Source organism: Phyllobates terribilis, unplaced genomic scaffold (genome assembly GCF_046119375.1).
Source record: "Phyllobates terribilis strain yellow unplaced genomic scaffold, ASM4611937v1 Scaffold_2__4_contigs__length_985480577, whole genome shotgun sequence".
Classification (NCBI taxonomy): Eukaryota; Metazoa; Chordata; class Amphibia; order Anura; family Dendrobatidae; genus Phyllobates; species Phyllobates terribilis.
The window spans coordinates 221,208,356-221,230,162 of record NW_027362762.1 but is presented as its reverse complement, the minus strand read 5'-3'; the positions used below and the strand labels follow the sequence as shown (position 1 = coordinate 221,230,162).

The 21,807-nt window shown below is 42.2% G+C and overlaps 1 protein-coding gene across 1 annotated transcript in view; it reads left to right on the top strand.

Annotated features, from left to right (window-relative positions):
* The window catches only part of CNMD (chondromodulin), a 112,848-nt gene that overhangs the window by 39,144 nt on the left and 51,897 nt on the right, over positions 1-21,807 (top strand). The window contains exon 4 of the mRNA XM_073663931.1: positions 12,935-13,048. Coding sequence (XP_073520032.1) covers positions 12,935-13,048 — 114 coding nt within the window. The remainder of the gene's footprint in view (positions 1-12,934; positions 13,049-21,807) is intronic.

Here is a 21,807-nt window from a genome sequence, read left to right as displayed (position 1 = left end):
TGAGCGCAAGTGCTCGCTACTTGAGTTTGCATCGGGTACTCAGGTATGCACCATGTACAGCGTGTGCTCGAGTGACATGCTCGAGTCCCTGCTCTGCATGTTTCACGGTTATTAGACACCCCAAAAAAAACATGCGGGGATCGCTCGTGCATGGCAGGCAATCCCCGTAAAGTTTTTTTTTGGCCGCGAAGCATATGGGGCAGAGACTCGAGCATGTCACTCAAATACCCACGATACTCAATGCATACCAGAGCACCCGATGCAAACTCAAGTAGCGAGCACTTGCGCTCAACACTACTCGCCATATCTTCATTTTTTTTCTTACTTTTGAAAAAAATCCCAACCCCATCAAAACCCCAGCCCTAACCCTAGCCCTAACCCTAGCACAACCCTAACCCTAGCACAACCCTAACCCTAGCACAACCCTTGCCCTAACCCTAGCCCAATCCTAACCCAAGAGTTTATTTTTGACGCCGTTCCTTGTGCGGTATAAGTGATTAGACGACTTTATTCTTCGGGTCGGTGAGACTACAGCGATACCAGAATCATATGGGGTTTTTATGACTGACAGCTGTCACACACTAAAAGACGCATTTTTTGTAAAATCTAGTTTTTGCATCGCCATATTTTGAGAGCTATAATTTTTCCAGATTTTGGCAGACAGTCATGTGACGGCTCGTTTTTTGCGGGATGACTTGTCGTTGTTATTGGTGCCATTTTCAGGCACGTGACATTTTTTGATCGCTTTCTATTCTGATTTTTTGGAGGCAGAATAAACAAAAACCAACAATTCAGGAATTGTTTTTTTTGTTTTTTTTTATTCTGTTCCGCGTGTGGTAAAATTGATAAGGCAGCTTTATTGTTCGGGTCAGTACGTTTACAGCGGTACCACATTTATATCGTTTTTCTATGTTTTGCACTTTTACATAATAAAAGCAATTTTATAGAAAAAAATATTTTTTAGCATCGCTTTATTCTGAGAGCTATATCTTTTTTATTTTTCGGATGATGGAGCTGTATGGCGGCTTGTTTTTTGCGGGACGAGATGATGTTTTGAGCGGTACTATTTTTATTTATATTTGTCTTTTTGATCGCGTGTTATTCCATTTTTTGTTTGGCGGTATGGTGATAAAGCATTGTTTTTTGCGTCGTTTTTTTTTTTTTTTTTTTACCGTGTTCACTGAAGGGGTTAACTAGTGGGACAGTTTTATAGGTCAGGTTGTTCCGGACACGGCGATACCAAATATGTGTACTTTTATTGTTTTTTTGTTTTTTTTTATAATAATATTTATTGATGGGTACATTATATTTTTATTTTTGGTGGATTTTTTTTTTTTTTTTTTTTATATTTTTGAAATTTTTTTTTAATTTTTTTTTTCACTTTCTGGAAGCTTATATAGTTTATTACTTTGTCCCACTCTGGGACTTTCACTTTTTTTTCTCTGATCGCCTGCATGGCACAGGAATGCAGCACCATCCCTGTGCCATGCAGGCTGTCAGCGCCGGACAGGGAGAAGATTGTTTGGAGATGCACTGCGCATGTCCAAACAATCTTCCTGCTGTCTGGTGACCCGGATGTTGTCATGACGACATTAGGTCGTCATGGCAACACCCGGGAAGCCTTTGCAGACAGCGCTGGAAGCCGGAAGAGGAGGTGAGTATCTGCGATCACCTCCCCTTGCCCCCGCAATGCTGCGATCGACTTCGATCGCAGCATCGCGGGGGTTAATGTCCTGGGAGCGGTGCAGGACCGCTCCCTGCACATAGTATCGGGTGTCAGCTGTGACAATCAGCTGACACCCGGCGGCGATCGCGCCCGCACAGCCTGTGTGCGCGCGCGATCGCCATGACGTACTAATACGGGTCTGGCTCTTAAGTCCCAGGGCACAGACGCGTATTAGTACGTCAGATGTTATTAAGGGGTTAACCACTTACAACCTCCTCCTTCAGAGCCTGAGCCTGCATTTGGGATAAGATGTCCTCCGACACAAAGGGGTTTTTAGGGGCACTTAACTGACGTACTGTTGACCCTTGTTGCGGCTTACAGGCTGCTGTTTTTGCCGCTGCATCTGCCATCGCGTTACCTCTGCTTACCTGGTCGGTGCGTCTGGTATGTGCTCTTACCTTTATGACAGCTACCTTTTTGGGTAGTTGTAGTGCATCAATTAACTGCTGGACCGCATCAGCTGCCGTCAGGAAACCTCTTGACTTCCATATGGGACCAAAATCATGCGCTATACCGAATGCGTATCTAGAATCTGTGTAAATGTTAACAATACTACCTTCCGCTAGTTTACAGGTCTCAGTTAGGGCCCTAAGTTCAGCTTCTTGAGCCGATTGGTGTGGGAGCATTGGTTCTGCCTTGATTACTGTATTGAGGGAGACAACTGCATATCCAGTATGGAAAGTACCTGAATCATCCTGATGACGGGATCCATCTACAAAAAATTCAAAATCTGCATTTTGTAATTCATGTTCAAATACAGTAGGTAAACCTGCTGTTTCTTGTGCCATTATTTGTACACAGTCATGAGGAACTTCCTCTCTTGGATCTTCCTTATAAAGCACAGTACCTGACCCCTCCTTTAGATCTGAGAGAGGTAACAAAGTTGCTGGATTCAGGGTAGTACACCTCTGTAAAGAAACATTGGGAGGCATTAACAGTGCACATTGTAACCTAAGATGACGTGCTGCTGAGAGGTGAGCGGGTTGCTTGGTTCAATATAGTGTAGACATCATGAGGTGTTAGAACGGTGAGCAGGTGATCAAGAACAATGTCTGCGGATTTATGGAGTAATAGTCCAACAGCATGCAGAGCACGTACACAGGATGGTGCACCTCTGGCTACCGCGTCTAATCTGCCACTAAAATAGGCAACAGGTCTCTGATTATCACCGTGTGTTTGAGTTAAAACTCCTGCTGCATGTCCGGCTTGTTCATGAAGATACAGAGTAAATGGGAGCTCATAATTAGGGGTACCCAAAGCTGGAGCAGCCAAAATACGGTTCTTGAGAGAATATAAACAGTCTATTGCCTCTGGTGTTAGTACAAAAGGTGTTGGAGTAAGACAGTCATAGAGGGGCTGCATCAAAATAGAGACGGCATGAATCCACTGTCTGCAATAGGAAACAAGTCCAAGAAAAGTTCTGAGGGCTGCAACATTAATGGGGACGGTGAATGCCTGTACTGCTTGTTTGCGTGCATTTGTTAAATGACGAGCTCCTGGTGTAATGCAATGTCCCAAAAAGGTGACTGAAGATTTACAAAATTGAAGCTTATCTTTCGATGCCTTGCAGCCAGCGTGATAAACAACATAAGCGATATAGTTGCACTATGACATTGCTTCCTGGAGGGGGCACAAATGAGCAGGTCATCGACATATTGCAAAACAACGATATGTGGTTCAGACCATCCCTCCAGTATTTCCTGCAGACCTGCAGTGTACATTGTGGGTGAATTCTGGGCACCCTGTGGCAACACTGTCCATGTATATTGACTACCCTGGAATGTGAAAGCAAACAGGTACTGACAGTCAGGATGTAATGGTACACTGAAAAATGCATTTGCCAAATCGACCACTGAAAAACAAAGAGAGTTAGAAGGTATCTGTGACAGAAGAGTATGCGGGTTGGGCACAACTGGTGTTAGAAGTTCTGTGGCTTTGTTAACCAACCGGAGGTCATGGACCATTCTATATGCGGCTGGTTGTCCTGGCACGCTCTTTTTCTTTACTGGGAACAGGGGAGTGTTGCAAGGGGACTGGGTTTTGACTAGGACTCCCCTGTTTAGTAATGTTTGGACTTGCTGGGCTATGGCATTCTCCTGAGCCGAGCAAAGGGGATACTGCTTCTGTTGAGGCAAGATTGCTCCTGGTTTTAATTTTACCATTACTGGTTGAACTCTTAACCTACCAACATCTGTTTTGTCTGAGGCCCAAAAATCATGTGGTACAGCATGCTCCAATATTGGGGGAAACTCATTTGTCTCTTCTATGCTGGCAATATCTAGTGACATAATTTTGCAAAGGGTACTTGGTTTTAAACCTGGGGTCATGGTGACAGTGCCATCGGGATGATACTCAATATGTGCTTGTAATTGGGACAACACATCATTTCCCAATAGATTACATTGGCCTCGGGGCGATACCATGAGCTGGCTATGTACAGTAGCTCCTTGAATTTGCAGGGGAATTCTCTTGGTGACAGGGAGCAGGACAGACGGGGAATTGAAGGGGGTGGCAATGACATGATGTGAAAAATCAGTGTCAGTGTATGGCCAATCACCTTGCATAATTGCTGAATTGTCGGCCCCCATATCTACTTGGAAATCGATTTCATGTCCCCCTGGTAGGTTCACCTGCACTATACAACTGGGAGTTGGGGGTAAGGAGATGAGGGGGTTCATGTGCAAGTTATCCTCATCCTATGGGGGCGTTGTTTGGTCGGCTGGAGGACCCGTACTCTGAGAATTTGGATACGGGTTGGTCCTACAGTCCTTTCTAAAATGTCCTGGCTTTTTACATCCGTAACACAGTTTCTGTCCTCCTCCTTCAGTCCGTCCTCTGCCTCTGTTGTTTCTGGGGGTCGTCTCTACTATGTGTATTTTGGCAGCTCTTTTTGCCTGCGCTATGTCATGCTGTGCCCCCTGAGCTATTCTAGCTAAATCTTCTGCCTTCACTGATCTCCAGTCCGGTCTACTTGCTTTTACCTTCTCTGCAATCTCCTTCTTTAGTCCATTCATGAAAGCACTTGCTAATACCCTCTCACTAGTCTTATTTCCGGGGTTGAACCCCATTTCTGACCAGGTTTTCTTTAATGTATAGAAATAATCCTTAGGATCTTCCTCCTTCCCCTGCACTCTATCTTCTAGTGTAACTTGCTTTTCTGCTTGCCTGTCTTTACATGCTTTTACCAACGCTTTTACGTACAGAACCCCGGCTGCTGCATCATTAGCCTCCGCTACATCAGGGCCCGTTCTACTGTCATATTGTTTATAAGTTTCGTCCGTCAGTCTGTCATACCGAGCTTCATCTGCCAATTTCCCCTTAATTACCCCTTGCAAATCTATTCTAGTGGCATGGTACGTATCCTGTATGGTGGTGATCATTCTAGCGAAACCCATAGGGGACTGGGATGGGTCTGGCAGCTGAGAGATCAACGCCAACTGCTCTGAAGGACTCCATGGTCTATACATTAACATTGTGCGAGCTTCCTGACCTGGAACAACTGCGTCCCCCCCCCCCCGCTGCTGCTGCTGCTGCTGCTCCCGGTGCTCCTGGCACAACTACTGTCCTCATTGGGAATAGACTAGCTGGGTGGGGTCTCGGTCCTCCACATGCCACACAGATGTCTACTGTCAAGGGGTTCTGCTGTCCACACCTGGGGCAAACACAACAATTGGGTTCCTGAGAATTCTGGTACTGGGGTGTGGGTGAGCTGGGTGACGTCGGGAGCGGACAGAGAGAAAAATCTGTCATTCCGGTTTTTGTCAGTCTCTAACGTCCGTCTCCTAATTCTTCAATTTTTCCTTTAAAATGAGCACATGCATTCATCCATACATCCACTGTCTTCAACAGACCCTTATCTTTCAGCCATCCATGATAGCAGTTAAAGAAGGATTTCCATTTCTCTCCATTCATCTCTCCATTCTCATTCATTCCCGCTTTACACAATATTTTGTCAATTCCAATCAGTGCCTGTTTCCCTTCTCTGCGTACCACTAAGTCTTTAGCTATAATGCCTTCCTTGGCATTTTGGTTCCCCATTTTTTTCGGTTCTCCTCACTTAGAGTAGACTCCTCAGTCACTTACACAATGGTCACTTAGACAATGGGCCACAAAGGTTTCTGAACCATTCCACTACTAGCCTTCCAGGACTTATACGCCAGCCAGAAAAACAGACCAAAAACACCGATCCCGAGACACACCCACAACACAATCATCGGATCCATACTTTCATTCTTAAGTTTTTCCAAAGGATAGAAGGCAGGACTGACAATTTATCTGAGGGATTCTACTGGTTCAAAGGGACCTGAGCCAGACAACAATCTGTGAATTACCTGGGGAGCCGACCGCTCGGGGGTGAGGGAGTCTCTTCTATGCAGTGATATAATTAGGTAGAATATAACAGTTATTCTTACCTCAGCGCTGTATATATCACCAACAGAGAGCTTCACTCGTCCCACGTCACGGACCGGTCGAGCACCCCTGGGTAGATTAACTCAAGGTCCCTGTTCGAGGCGCCAGCTGTGGTCACTGCATTCTGAGTCTTCTATCCTTTGGATTACGAGCTCGAAGAGACTGAGACACAGGACAGGATGTGTGTCAAACAAGCTCTAAACTTTATTACAAAGCATGGGTTTTATATCCACCCTGAAGGCAGGAAACGGATTTACCATATATGGTTTGATTATACAATTTTAGCACACAAAGACTGATTTCTATTCTCGTGCTTGTGTTGAAACATTCAATCGGACACATTTGATTAGACACATTTAATCAGATACATTCTGATGACTAGCAAGGACGCATTATTGATTCAAGAAGGAACATTCACTGCTGGTGTTATTTTGACCTAAAGTAACTTTCAGACTTATATAGCATAAATGGGGTCTTTGAATTTGAGGGGCCTCATTTTCTGCTATAACATTGTCAACTGTAGCTATTGGGAAGCTATAATAAATGGGTGCTCATAGACAAAAAATGTCATAGACTATTATCGTTTTCTGAAAGTTATAAAGTATGTCTCCCTTACCAGAGAGTGACCAGGGAGTTGCCTGCAGATTATCTGTGGGTGTAATCGTGTTTCTATCTTACCTTATCTCAGCCTCTAGCACTACAGTATACAGTAGATGTCAATATAGGATAGGTCCACACTCTAATAATAATGGAATAGTTCTGCTCATTCAGTCCTAGTCTACACAGCAAAGCTGACCACTGGTCTACAGAAAACAGGAAATATCAGACTATCGTGACTGCTCTAGAGGAGAATTGGATTTTCAAAAATATTTTACTAATTGGATAGTCATGTGAAACATTTATACGAAACATTTAACAAACATCAACAATTGTAAAATGTTTATGAGAAAACCCTTATCTTTTCATTTAAAAGAGGGTTTCCATGTTCCTATAAATAGTTTACATTATCTTACCCTTATTATTAAACCTATAAAGACTACAGATGCCATAAATGATTCAAAGATAACTTTATTAACATATAAAAGCATTTAAAACATGTATGTGGAGACAAATGAAGCTACCCCTTGATGAAGCTATGGTGAAACGTGTGTCGGGCACAAACATCTGAGGTGATGTGGTTTGTTTGATCCAATATGTTTTATTGCACTTTATTGGATATTTGCATATACTGTTATATATATTTTTCATTATCAATCCAATCATTTTTTATGAATTAATATTTTATGCACTAAGCACTTTTTTTCCTACATTTATCTCTACCTCAGTGGTGACACTGCGGTATTGCAGAAAGGAATTTATATATTAGGAAAGTTTACCATATTTAAAGAAGTCATCTTCCCCAATTCTACTATTATATACTGTACCTATTTTAATTTGTCCTGTAATACTATCAATTGCTGTGTTTTGGGACCATTTTTAGTTATATTTTGAATCATTGAATTAATGTAAATGTAACCACTCATTTCTCATTTATTGATATTTATAAGACCATCTCTAAGTACATGTTTTAAATGCTTTTATATGCAAATAATAAAATTATAAAAAAGGTGCAAAGTGCAATAGGGTCTTATCCAAGTATAAAGGATAGAAAGATAGGAGTGACATGCTCACCTAAAGGGGTTGTGTGTGACACAACCACTTTATGGCGTAACTGACAGCTGCTGCAATATCCACAGAAAATCAATTTGTATTATAACACCAGGAATAGTGGATTTCAGATGCGTTGCAGATTCCAATATCCAAACACAAGATGGTTAAATGAGAAGTGGTTTATCATCAATGCGTTACTTACTTTGAAACGCGTTGACAATAAACCACTTCTCTTTTAACCATCTTGTCTTCGGATCTTGGAATCAGCAGCGCATCTGAAATCCACTATTCCTGGTGTTATAATATAAATAATAAATTTATGTCTTTGAATTAGTTATGATATGTGTAGTCTTTGTTTAAAGGTTTAATAATTGTATATTTGACTACAACCAGTATACTTGGTTTACCCCTGGCTCAGTGTCTTTGGGCACATTCGGTAGGTTTTCATTCTCTTACTTTTGTCATATGGCTCGGGCTGCACTGTTTCCATATGTACCTATATCATCCAGTATTCCATCATGTCTGACATATTTGCAGTTGTACAAAAATATTCAATAAAGGAGCCATGAGATCCCTGGTGGTACAGACAAGTTCCCTCATGTGTCTCCTTTGCCTTGGAAACAGAAGACAAGTGAAATGTCAGAATAAGCTGTTACTTTAAGCCATGGGTGGGGAGCCTCAGGCCCGATGACCATTTATCTGCCCCCAGGCAGATTCCCGGGGACCACAGTGCTTGGGCTGGACGTAGCATTCACTCTAATGAACACTGAGGCGCGTGCAATGAAAGATTACAACCTGACACCAGTGCCAGCGTCAGGACATAGTTTGTGGGTGGCATTAGATTGCGATTAGTACGGCCCTCGAAGGATGGTATAAATATCCAAATGGCCCATGGCAGAAAGAAGGTTCCTCACCTCTACTTTATGCTGTTATTTCCTACAGGTCCATTGCACAAAACCAGAGGTTCAGCCATGGATTTCCTCTGCAAATTCCACTGCAAATACACATCAGATTTTTCTGATGTAAAAAGCCTCTGTGCGAGTGACGCGCCCCCTGGGCCGTGGGGTACTCGATGCCGGGCCGGTCTTTGCTAGGGGAGATGTCACAGTGGCGGTGACCCGGTCCGTGACCCAGGGCGGTCAATCAAAAGGGGAATATTTACAGGGGATTTATAGTTTTTATATATAGTTCGTGACGCCACCTGTGGTATGTGGCTATATGGAGCCGCTGCTGCGGTGCAGAACCTCTGGAGCCGATGTTAGTGCAGCAGAGTTTGTTTAGCTCTCCACAAGTAGAGTTTAGCTCCAGGGCAGTGTAGATGTTGCTGTTATGAAGTAGCATTTGTGGTGCATGGTAGTGCAGGGAGTGATGGCACAGCAGCAATAACTGACAGGGACGATGAGGTGCAGTCTTCAGGGTTTTACTCACGGTTTTCAGACTCCAAGTTACCAGGGCCAGGGTAACTTCCCACGTCGTCCTGTGCTTACTCAGGGAGGGGTTCAGCCAACCCTTAGGTACCTCCAGAGTACATAGCGGGACCCCCTTCTGTGTGTTCCTTCTGGCCGTCTCCCTGCACCTCACACCTAGTGTCCCAATCCAGTGACCGCGGACCTTGTCGGGCGACGTCTTCTCTGTCCCTGGGTCCACTATGGCTACCTTCTTGGTGAGACAGATGTGGATTGTGGCTGCAGTACCTGAAATACTACAGCCTCCGGTTTCCTAGTTGAGGCTTAAAGAGCTCTGCTAGTTTAGGGACCGGTCCCCTCTGTGCGACCTGACCCCTCCACCGCCTGGCAGATTCGGGCATACGGGTGGCCTCCAGCACTTCCCATACCCCTTGGGTCCCTTTTACGTTCCTGTCGCCTTTCTCCTGCTCCTCTCCTCCTCAGTCTGTCCTGGGCCTCTCTCCAGGCCCTCCTCCTGAGCAGAGCTCCTGCAGAGCTCCTGCTCCCTCTACTTCTCCTCTCAGACTGCTCACACTCCCAAGATGGCTTCCCTCTTGATACTACTCCTAACAAGTGCTCCCCTGACTTCTTCCTCCACCCACACCCACTACATGGTTCCACCTACTTTGGTTCCCCCCACTCCAGTCAAGGACAGAGCTCAGCAGGAAGCGCGACATATCTTGCCCTTCCAGCTGGTCTGGAGTAGTGTAGTGTTGGATGCAGGTGTTAGGTTCCCGGGCTGTACTCCTTTCTTACCTGAGAGTGAGGCACCACACCTCTGGGTGATATGCAGTACCTCTGTGGCGACCGAATCCTCAGGGGCGCCACACGAGCATACCCTTATAGTGTTAAAAACTGGATCTACTATAGCAGGGGTGGGCAATTATTTTTCCAGAGGGGCCAAATTAGGGACTGTGATTGCTACGGAAGGTCAAACCAATACACTGAACTATAACTCTGCTCAGTATTAATTCATTAGTATTCATATGATTATTAACTATTATATTAATATTGTTACAAATATTGTATTATTGACTAGTATTGAGCTGAATTGAATATATTGCCTAGCTGCTAGTGCTAACACATGTTACGGGCTAATCATGACATTAATTTTTACTAGTATCAAACAAAACCATATAATTTACTTCATAAAGATTATAAAATGCAGTAAATCATATGGCTCCTGTTAATCAGCCTTATATATATTAAACATAGATGTACCTTGAATTCAGCTGTGACCCTTATTATTATCTCTACCAAGGTGTCTATCCTTGTTTAGGTCTCTGTCTCTGCTTCTGTCTCAATCACGCTCAATTTCTCCTCCTTCCATCTTTGCCCCCAATTCATCAAAGAACTTTGCTGTAAATTGTTTTGAAAAGTTGCACATTTTTTGTATTCCCAGTCCTGTGACTGTCCTAGTCCAAAAGCCGGATAAGAACAGCCAGAGAACCCAGGATTGTGCTAGAAGACTTCAAGGTTTTCTGGTTGACCAATTTAGCTTTAAAGAGGTTGCCTTGTCACAGCATATTGATGACCTATCTAAAGGATGCATCATCAATAAGAGATTGTAGGGTTCCAACACCTGGCACCTCCACCAATTAGCAACTATTATTTGCTTCAATGGCCGCCAGATGTAAGCACTTTGAACGGAATTGCAAAGTGCAGCTCTATTCAGTGTGTAGTGCCGCTGCCATGTACTGTAGATCAGCTCCTATTCAAAAGAATGGAGATAGCTATGTACAGTAAACTGCAATGGAGATACTTGCTTATGTGAGCAAAGAAAAGAATTTTCAAATGTGTAGGGAACTCCCATTCTTCAGATTAGTGAAACTCCCAGAAGTAAAACCCAACTGTTTATCAGATATATATGGCACATGCTTCAGGATTTGAAGAACTCTTTACGTTTTATTTTCCCCCTGGGAAGTGATACATTGCAACAATTTGTCCCGTCAACCACATATACTGAATAGAGATGCACTTTGCAGCTACATTCAAAGTGTTTACATCAGGATACCACCAGAGCAAATAATAACTGATTGGTGGGGGTGCTGTGTGTCAGACAATATGCTGTAACTGGACAACAGCTTGAATGGTCTGACTATAATTTAAATTATCCAATATATAGTATTCTGTAGCAATAAGAAGTAAACCATTTTCAATTTCAAGAAAAAAATTAGGTGACATAAAGCAGCTGAAATATGTGTTAAAGGGTTGATTTCAAGATATATCATCAGGAGCACATCTCTCCCTGCCTCCCAGCTTCCTGCCTGCCGGGGAAAGGGTTGTGGTTTCTCTCCTGGTTATTAACAGTTCGGACCAGTGGAATAGTTGAGCCGCAGGTCCAAACTGTGTGCTTTCCCTTTCTACATTCATAAGAAGCTTTATCTCTGCAGCTATCCAGCTATCCAGTCAACTTCTGAGCAGCACTTGCAATCTCTGTAGCAAAGAGCTAGCAAGCGCTGCACTCCTTGCCTATGAGACTGGACACCACTGATAGACCTCAGAGTTGGCTGATACCCTAAGCAACGTGCAGCTTACTTGAAAATTAAAAACCCTCGGTTCTTGACAACAGAGATGATTTTTAATGTTATTTGCAAATTTGCTTGCTTTTACAAGCACTTTGAAATTTGAACTATTAATAATATTGAGAACAACCTTCTGAAGCGGTTATCCACTACTCGGACAACACCTTCTCAATCTGAACGTTTGCCCCTGTTAAAACAAAAACACTTTTACTCACCTCCAGTTCCCGGGGCCCAAGTCACATTGTTATGTCATGTGAGCCCTGTGCCGAATCAGTGACAGCTTTATTGTCCCGCCTTCAGACAAATCAAGATCAAGAGGAAGTCAGAGAGCAGCCGTTACCCTGACTTCATGTTGATGTTCGATACGTCCAAAGGGAGGGCCAGTAAAGCTGGTGCTGATTGGGCACAGGGCTCGCATGACATAACAACCTCACATGACCCTCGGGAACATGAGTGCCGACATCGCTGGAACGGCTCCAGAGGTGAGTATAAGTGTTTTATTTTAACGGGGCAAACATTCTGATTGAGAAGGGGTTCTCCTAGTAGTGGACAACCCTTTAAGATGCAGCTATGTGTTCAATAACTACAATTATATTTCCTTTGTGACTTGGCTTTCATTATTGCTTTTATCACTGTACATGTATGTTTGTTTTTTTAGAAGTCTACTGATATCTTTTCCTATTTATATAATGGATGACTATTTTATGATATGTTATGCAATTTTATGTTGTGCTGCCCAGATACAAATAATATACATTATTGATTTGAGCTGTTATTCATTTCTCAGCGTGTTTGTCTGCATAAATATAAAATTCCTACTGAAAGATCTACCTTGCAGAATACAACCCAGTAAAGTTGGGCATAGGTTTATGTAACTAAAGTAAAAGATGGAAATCAGAACTCCTTTCCTCTAACTGCAATGCATCATGGTCTTAGAGGCATGAAAAAAATATTAAGAGGCCATGGATATTTTTTTTTACACTTGGTCATACATTCTTCCATCATGCTACATTATGCATTCCGCCTTCACAGTCTGTTTAAATTCTATTCTTCTAGCATGAGATCCATTGAACATTTCTGTGCAGCAGCAGAAGATAACGCATGCATGCTCAGGAAATACGAGTATCTGCTCCGTGCGGGAGTATGACCGCTGTATATAATTTGTGTATATCTTTTAGGGCATTACTGGAATTCGTTTTGCTGGAGGAGAGAAGTGTTACATTAAAGCTCAAGCTAAAGCTCATATTCCAGATGTTGACAGCGTGACAAAGGAAAGCCTCTCGTTTGAGCTGGTAAGAACCAAACAAAAGAAAATGAAAATGTCAGAGTTTAAACCCATTGTGCCCCAGACGTTTAAATATTTATATACGTGTCATGTGATTGCAGACATTTTACGGAGCATAAGAAGTCAATTGATCTTTCTCATCCAAGTCAAGAGTTAGAACATATTATAAGTGCATTGTTCATTTTTAATAACGCATTCAGTCTGGTAGGGTTAGAATTTGCACTCATCTGTCTGTCTCTACGTCTGTATGAAATCACTAAGGGCATCATAGCCGGTCTGGAAATGTTTGCATTTTTAATGTAAAACAAAGAACATTTAGGGAACATTTTATAGAGGGATTTTGGGAAGCAAAGAGTTTACGACAATTGAGAGCTGTAGATGTGGTCATAATGTAGTCGATACTTTACGTAATAAAGCCCATGCCCACAAAGCACATATTACATTTACAGCACCGTGATAATCCGGCACAGTAGTTGTGTTCATGTGAAAAAACAACTCTTTTAGGCCACATTCACACGTTCAGTATTTGGTCAGTACTTTCCATCAGTATTTGTAAGCTAAAACCAGGAGTGGGACAATCATCAGAAAAGTATAATAGAAACACGTCACCACTTCTGTATTTATCACCCACTCCTGGTTTTGGCTTACACATACTGATGTAAAATACTGACCAAATACTGAGCATGTGAACGTGGCCTAAATCTACTAAATAACAGCAACTGCAACAACAAAAGCGAACATGACTGGAATTGATTTTCTCTTTATTTGCAATTTAAAAATTTACAGTAAAATGTTACTATGTACCAGATGAGTATAGTACGCAAAACTTACAATGAAAATAAAATAAAATAGCAATGTTAAAATTAAAGTAAAAAAGTTTTAGCTCTCGGAATGAGGTGAGGTGAAACCAAAAAAGCATGCCACATCAAAAAGGCCAAGATGTTAACATCTTAGTGATCGGGCCAATTTCAATTTTGACCTTAAAGAAGCCCTCACATATATATTTCTTTTTATTAAAAGTGTGTGTTTGGATGTAATGTAGTGTGAGTGTATTAATATACTCACCTACCGCTGCTCTCTCCAGTGTCCAGTGCCGTTCTGCTCCTCTTCTCAGTGATGTCACCACTTTGGAGACTCTCCTGGAAGTGGCTAATATAAGTCTATGGAGAGTCAGAATGAGGTCCATAGGCTATCATTGTAAAAGAGACTTCCGGGTCACACATAGCGCATAAAGTGAGCTGGCTAGTCACAACTGCGGTGACGTCACTCAGAAGTGGATATGAACGGCACTGGAGAGAGCAGCGTTAGGCGTATTTCAGACATATTTTACTTTATGTTACAGATAAATTTAGGTCAATAGGTTTTGCGGGTTTTTATGACTACATCTGAAATTTGACTAAAATTTAGAAAAATTTCTAACTTTGGTTACACCCTTAAGCCCAGTGTCAGACTGGAATGCCTGGGGCCCACACGTGTAACTGATTCTAGGAGCCCACCCTACTACTAATGCACATTACATGATCATATTTAGGCCTCACACATATGTACGTGAATATTTTAGCAATACAATGTGCTAAACAGAAGTGCATTGTACACTACACTCTTCAAAGTATATAAAGTATATTTTCCCATAAACTATATAAACTTAGGAATCCACTCTCACTTTTTGATGCTTGTGCATTTTTAATAACATGTTATTTAGATTACCTCAAGGTGCAAGAGCCACTATTGGCTGTGGCATCTGAGGGGTTAAACAGTCAGAATTATAAATATCTCTTATCCCAGCCATTAGAGTGGGATGTCGATTATATAAAACAGCAAGCAGCAAGTGATGGCACAGCTCCTTTAACTGAACCATCACTGCAATACAATATTGTGGCAATTTGGGGTGATGGAAACTACTGTACAACTCCGAGCAAGTCCTGAAGGTATACATATGTCAGGAAGTGATTGTAATTTTCAGAGTTCAAAACTAAGACAGTCAATGGATTTGCAGCTAATCGGAAGTCACAGCAGCGACCAAAACTGAACAAAAATAATGTTGCAGACGTTTTTTGGATTAAAAATTATTCAAACTTTAAAGAATCAGTCCAGGCACAGACAACACATTAGTACAAGCATGTGTTGTCTGTACGTGGAATGATCCTTTTAATTCTTCTACTAGTATAAAGTTTGTTGAATCATTTTTAATCCAAAAAACAGCTGGAACATTTGTTTGTGTTCATCATTGTCACGCCATATTGAGCAGTAGTGGTTTTTCATGCATGAATTATAACAGTCAGATTATGGTGAGTTACTTCGCTTCTGTTTTCTGGCAGTGACCAAAATGTCACCACTGCAGCACCAGTCACATACTGTACATGCCTATGTAATAAGGGATGGGACTAGACATAATTAGGTAGGAAACTATGAAATAAGGGACATTGCTCTACATAATAAGCGAGGCTACTATGTAAAATTGGACAATGTTATACATAATAATTGAGCATAGTATCCAATCAGGGATGAGGCTATATAAAACAAGATTGGACACTGTGTAATAATGGATGTCGCTATACATAACAAGGAAGTATAATATGTAATAAGGGACCGTACTATACAAAATACAGGACACTGTGTAATAAGGGATGGCACTGTACATAATAAGGGAAGACACTATACACACTGAACACAAATATAAACTCAACACTTTTGTTTTATCTCCCATTTTTCATGAGCTTAACTCAAAGATCTAAGACTTTTTTATGTACACAAAAGGCCTTTTTCTCTCATATATTGTTCACAAATTTGACTAAATCTGAGTTAGTGAGCACTTCTCCTTTGTCGAGATAATCCATCCAACTCACAGATGTGACATATCAAGATGCTGATTAGACAGCATGATTATTGCACAGGTGTGCCTTAGTCTGGCCACAATGAAAGGCAGTTTTACAATATTAGGGAGGTCTAGGGAGGTCAGAAAACCAGTCTGTATCTGCTGTGACCCCCATTTCCCTCACCTCACACAGAGCAACACATCTCCTTTGCATAGAGTTGATCAGGTTGTTGATTGTGGCCTGTGGAGGGTTGGTCCATTCCTCTTCAATGGCTGTGCGAAGTTTCTGGATATTAGCAGGTATATGTCGATCCAGAGCATCCTAAACATGCTCAATGTCAACTACGTCCTATCTCCTTCCAATGAATACCAGTCCCTGCCCTGTGTCCTCTATCCCCCTAAATGATTATGTGGTTCCTGTCCTGTCTCCTAACAATACAATATCAGTTCCTGTTGTGTATCCCTCTTCCACCAATTCATTATCAGTCTCTGTCCTGTGTCCTCTCTCCCCTAATTCATTACCTAGTTCCAGTGCTGTCTCCCCACAATTAAATACCAGTTCCTGTTGTGTTTCCCTCCTCCACCAATTTATTACCTGTCACTGTCCTGTGTCCTCACTCCCTCCTTCTTGATTCCCCAACAGTACCTGTCTTGTGTCCCCCCAATTCATTACCAGTCCTTGTCCTGTGTCTTTCCCCCTAAGTTCATTTATAGTCCATGTCCTGTGTCCTCTCTCCCACCCAATTCATTACCCATCCCTGTCCTTTCTCCTCCCAATTAATTTCCAGCTCCTGTCATCTCTCACTCCTCACTCCAATTCATTATCTGTACCTGTTCTTGTCCTCTCTTCATTCCCACTCCCAATTCATTACAATTGCTTGTCTTGTCTCCCACCTAGTCATTACCAGTCCATGTCCTGCATTCTCTTCTGCTCAATTGATTATTAGTCTCTGTAATATGTCTTCCCCCAGTTCATTACTAGTCCCTCTCCTGTGTTGTCTCTGCCACCCAATTCTTCACCAGTCCCCGTCCTTTCTCCCTTCACCCAATTAATTACCAATTCATGTTCTATCTGTAAGAGGGTGACCTGAGTGGTCATGTGCCTCTTTTCCCTGTGTGAATATAATGTTGTACCTTATGTTTATATAAGAGTGTTTCATATTGCATACTGTCTGATGTGTTAATTACAGGGTCAGTATAGGACAGGTATAGAAAGAGTGTTAGATTAGGAATGGGGTAGTGCAGAGATGGGCACAATAGCATAGGAAGTATTTAGTTATTAGTCAGGAAACAAATAAGGGGTTCAGGAGCTGCTCCAGTGTGGGAGGAGCAGGACAGTGAAGAACTGGGACACTTCCTGATTGCAAGTAGTTGTAGTTAGAGTCAGAGGGAGAGATGTGAGAGAGCAGTAGTTGGAGGTCCAGGGGGCACCAGGAGCATGGGCTGTCCAGCAGCAGAGGAACGTCAGTCAGAAACTCTAAAGTGGACATTCCCTAAATGATCGGGATTATGGTCCACGGGAGCCGCAGAGAAGCGTGTCTCAAAATCTTCCCAAAAGGGGAAGTCGGATGGGGAATAGCACAGAGAAAATGGCATGGGACTCTTAAGACTGCCGAGCGTCTCAGAGGCCAAAAGGGTCAGCTATGGAAGGAACAGTTCAGACCAAATGGACAGTGAACATAAACATGTGCTGTGCAATGGACTGTGGAGAAGGAAAAGTATGTACCCAATACTGCGTGTTCCACTATGTTGACTTTGGACATTTAAGTAAAGTTATTTTTTATAAAATGAGTAGAAATCCCTAATGTGTGTGCGGTGGTTCCTGAAGTGGAAGAACCAAATGCAACAGTGATCTGCGACCAAAACGTGAGTGTTACGCACCACACGCACAGGAGAATTGGGACATTTGTCTTTGTCAGGGAGCCAGGTGGTGGGTACACAGCAGTCCCTCGCCACCATTACCACCCTGAGCCTCTTACAAAGTCCTATCTCCCCCGAGTTCATTATGAGTCCCTGTACTGTGTTTTGTATACCCTCAATTCATTACCAGTACTTGTCCCATGTTCTCTCCCTCCCAAATTCATTACCTGTCCCTGTTCTGTGTCCTCTCTCCCCCTAATTCATTATCGATCTGTGACCTCTCTGCCTCCCACTCAATTCATTACCAGTCTTTTTCTTGTCCCTCTCCTCCCCCAATTCATTACTAGTTCCTATCTGGTCTCACCCCAATTTTTTATCAGTCCCTTTTCTGTATACTCTCGCTTCTCCAATTCATTAACAGTACCTTTCATATGTTCCCTAAATTCTTTACTAGTCACTGTACTTTGTCCTCCCTTCCCACCCCCAGTTAATTACTAGGCCCTGTCCTGTTTACCTCCAATTCAATATTACTAGTTGTGTTTTCCCTTTCCACCAATACATTACCAGTCCCTGTCCTGTGTCTTCAATCCATCCCCCTGATTCCTTACCAGTTCCTGTCTTGTGTCCCCCTCCAATTCATTACCACTCTCTGTCCGTGTTCTCCCCTCAACCCAATTTATTACCAGTCCCTGATTTCTTTCCCTCTCGCCCAATTCATTACCAGTCCCTATATTGTGTCCTCTCTCCACCCAATTCAGTTCCTGACCTCTGTTTCTCTCACCCAAATCATTGCCATTTCCTGTCCTGTTAAAAAAAAAATGACATCATGCAGTATAAGTGATGAGACAACTTTATTCTTTGGGTCAGTACAATTTCAGTGACACCTGCTTTTTTATATTTTCTACTTTTGCACACTAAAAACAATCTTTTATTAAAAAAAAAAATGTTTTTTCTTCACCATCAGAGATGAGCAGATTGATTCGCACAGTATCATTATTTTCAGCAAGAAAAATATATTTGTTTATTAATTTATTTTTGAAAAAGAGAAATCTCCATAATGCTGAAAGTTAAACACAACTGTTTATCTACCAAAGTGTGAGTATTGGCTAAAATATTTTTTTTAGCTAGCTTCATTGCTCTAATAGTTTAATATTAGACACAATACCTGAATACATTTGCAGGTGCTGGATATGATTTTACCTAAACTTCTGGTCCCATCCTATTCTGTAAAGGCACATGGCCATATTTTTCTTTTTTTTTACCTTTAATATAAAACGTCTTTTTATTATTTTTTGAATATTCGTTTTAATTGTATACTTTAAATACCATACAGCCCACGCATGTTCCTTTCTAGTCATGAACCTTTTGTATTGCAGTCCATGAGACCTGTCAGTTCTGCTCTGACACAGCCTGCTAGACCCTGGGCCCTTTAAAGGGAACCTGTCACGTGAAAAAACCCTATTAACCTGCAGATAAGGGGTTAACCAGCATAACCGATCCAATTACCCACTGAAGGAGAATTTTCCTCATTTATCAGATGACCACCGGCATATTCACTTGGGCCTGTAAGGAGGGGATTTGGCCGACGTCACTTTCTGTTTCCCTAAACACCTAGCTACTGTAGCCCTGCGTGTGCGTGTGCTTAGTGGAGACTGGTTGCTTACCCTTTTCTGGGCCACAACTGGGATGATGGTATGGGGACATTATACTTAACTTATGCGACAATTCAGTAGAACCAGAGTCCGTAGTAAAAAGTTAAAAACATTTTTACTGTCAAACTTCGAACATAGTAAAATTTCTTAGTAGAAAACATGGTAAATCTTAAACATTTCTTCTGCTTTAAGCGGAGGCTCATATTAAGTTACAGTCACAGACGGCATATCTTCATGTTGCAAGACACTTCAGAGTAAAAGAATACTTCTAGAGCGGTCCAGCTCTGACTTCCCACTTTCAATATCCTCCATTACGGTGCAGTACCCCAGTCTCCTGTCTGGCCAGAATAGGATTCTATCTCTAAGGCTGTGTGCCCACTATAGGTTTTTTAAGCGTTTCTGCAGTGGCAATTCCCCAGCAGAAACGCTTAAAAAACGCTTGGTAGAAGGTCTGCAATGGTCTCCAATGATAATCCGCATGTGCTGTGCACATGCTGTGGAAATTTCCGCTGCGGATTATCATTGCGGAAAAATCCGCAGCACGTCCATTAATTTTGCGGAAACGCTGCGTAATTGCCGCCATTGACTTGCATTGAATCGCAAAATATCCACATGAGTACATGTACACATGCGGATATTAAGCGATTCAATGCGCGGATGGTACCCGGGTCTGGAGGAGAGTCTCCTCTTCCCCATTTTATTCTTTTTTTTACTATTGATGCTGCATTTGCAGCATCGTAACTTGGTCACACTATATAAATCCATGCTGGTTGCATGGATTTATATAGTGTGACCAAGTTGTCAAGCACTTTTCCAAGTGATGCTAAAATCGCTTGGAAAAGCGCTTTATGCATGCAAAAACGCTTGACAAACGCTTCTACCTGGCAGGAAAAACGCATGTAAAATCTGCATGCATTTTTCCTGCCAAGAAGATGCAGAAAAAATCTGGAGCATTTCTGCTTCGTGGGCACTGAGCCTAAACCTCCAGTGCCGGTTTGACACATAGTCTGTGGCCCTCTCCTTGCTAGCTGCCTACAAGAAACACATCTCTGTCAGCTCAATTTAATGCCACAGCAGGTACTCCCTGCCAGTTAAGAATCCGCTATTCTATAAGACGCCCCCATTACTAACCCCATAGTAAAGGTTTGGAAATAAACACAATGCATGAAAAAAATCCTTTATTAGAATTAAAAGTCCACACGGTTTTAATCATTTATTTGGAAATAAAAAACACAGTATACTCACCTAACGCCTAATCCCCTGAAGTCATTGTCCTCTGTAAAAAAACTGAAAATAATAAACAAAAATGCTCACCTAACGCCCATTCCATTTGAAGCCATTGTCACCTGTAAAAAATCAAAAATAAAAAACAACCATATCCCTCACCTGTCTGACGTGATAACATAATCCATCAGCAATCAATGATGTGACTGTTCTAGAGGACAGCATGCTATACATTTACAGGAATGTAATCACTCCTGTGCCAATGTATAGGGCTGTGCTGCCGGGAGAGAGGTCATCGGAGTTGAATCAGCTGATGAGCTCCGATGACCTCACTTACGGCACCACTGATCAGCCGACGCCTGTGACCCTGTATTTTCATACCTGCGTTTTTGCTGCGGATTTGACTGACTCAATTGAAGTCAATGGGCGAAAAACGCGGCAAAAACGCACAAAGAATTGACATGCTGCACATTTAAACGCAATGATAATCCTGACAAGAAATTTCCTGATCATGTGCACAGCACTTCAGGATTGTCATTGTATTAGCTGGCACAAGGATTCCCTAGCATTTTTGTCCCAATTCCACGCTAAAAAACACAGTGAAAACGCACCAAAAACGCACCGTGTGCACACAGCCTTAGGAGACTTCACAGGCAGCTCATGTGGTGCCTGCCACACAATGACTTCCTGATTCCAGTTTGTTCACATTACCTCCTCCTAGTCTCTGTTACAATAGCGTCATTTGGGGGTAACAACTGAAATAACAGTATAAACTCTTACCCTTCCACGCAGGTATCATTATTCATGTTGGAGTGGGTTCAGGTTACAGATCTATAGTATAAGGTGACCTGTTTAAGTATCTTTGATGAGAAGATTCATTTTTGAAGACGACTGATTAGCATTTTCTAACTGGCTGCATTTTTATAAATGGAACATGACTGTATGATTGGAAAGGAATGATGTCAAAATCCTAATTGCAAAAAAAAAAATGCTGGTTTACTATTATTGCACGTCAAAGTTTTCCAAGTTCCTTAAGCCATCTCTGGAGAGATAGTTCAAGCTTGGCTACATCAAAGCCAATTACATTCATTAAGGAGTGTTCTGCTGTAATAATATATAGGAGATTCATCTTTCTGCGATTTCAGATGATTCCTCTTGATCTAGACCCCTGGTGTAGAGAGAAGGAGCTTACTTCTTTCTACATCAGATGACTGC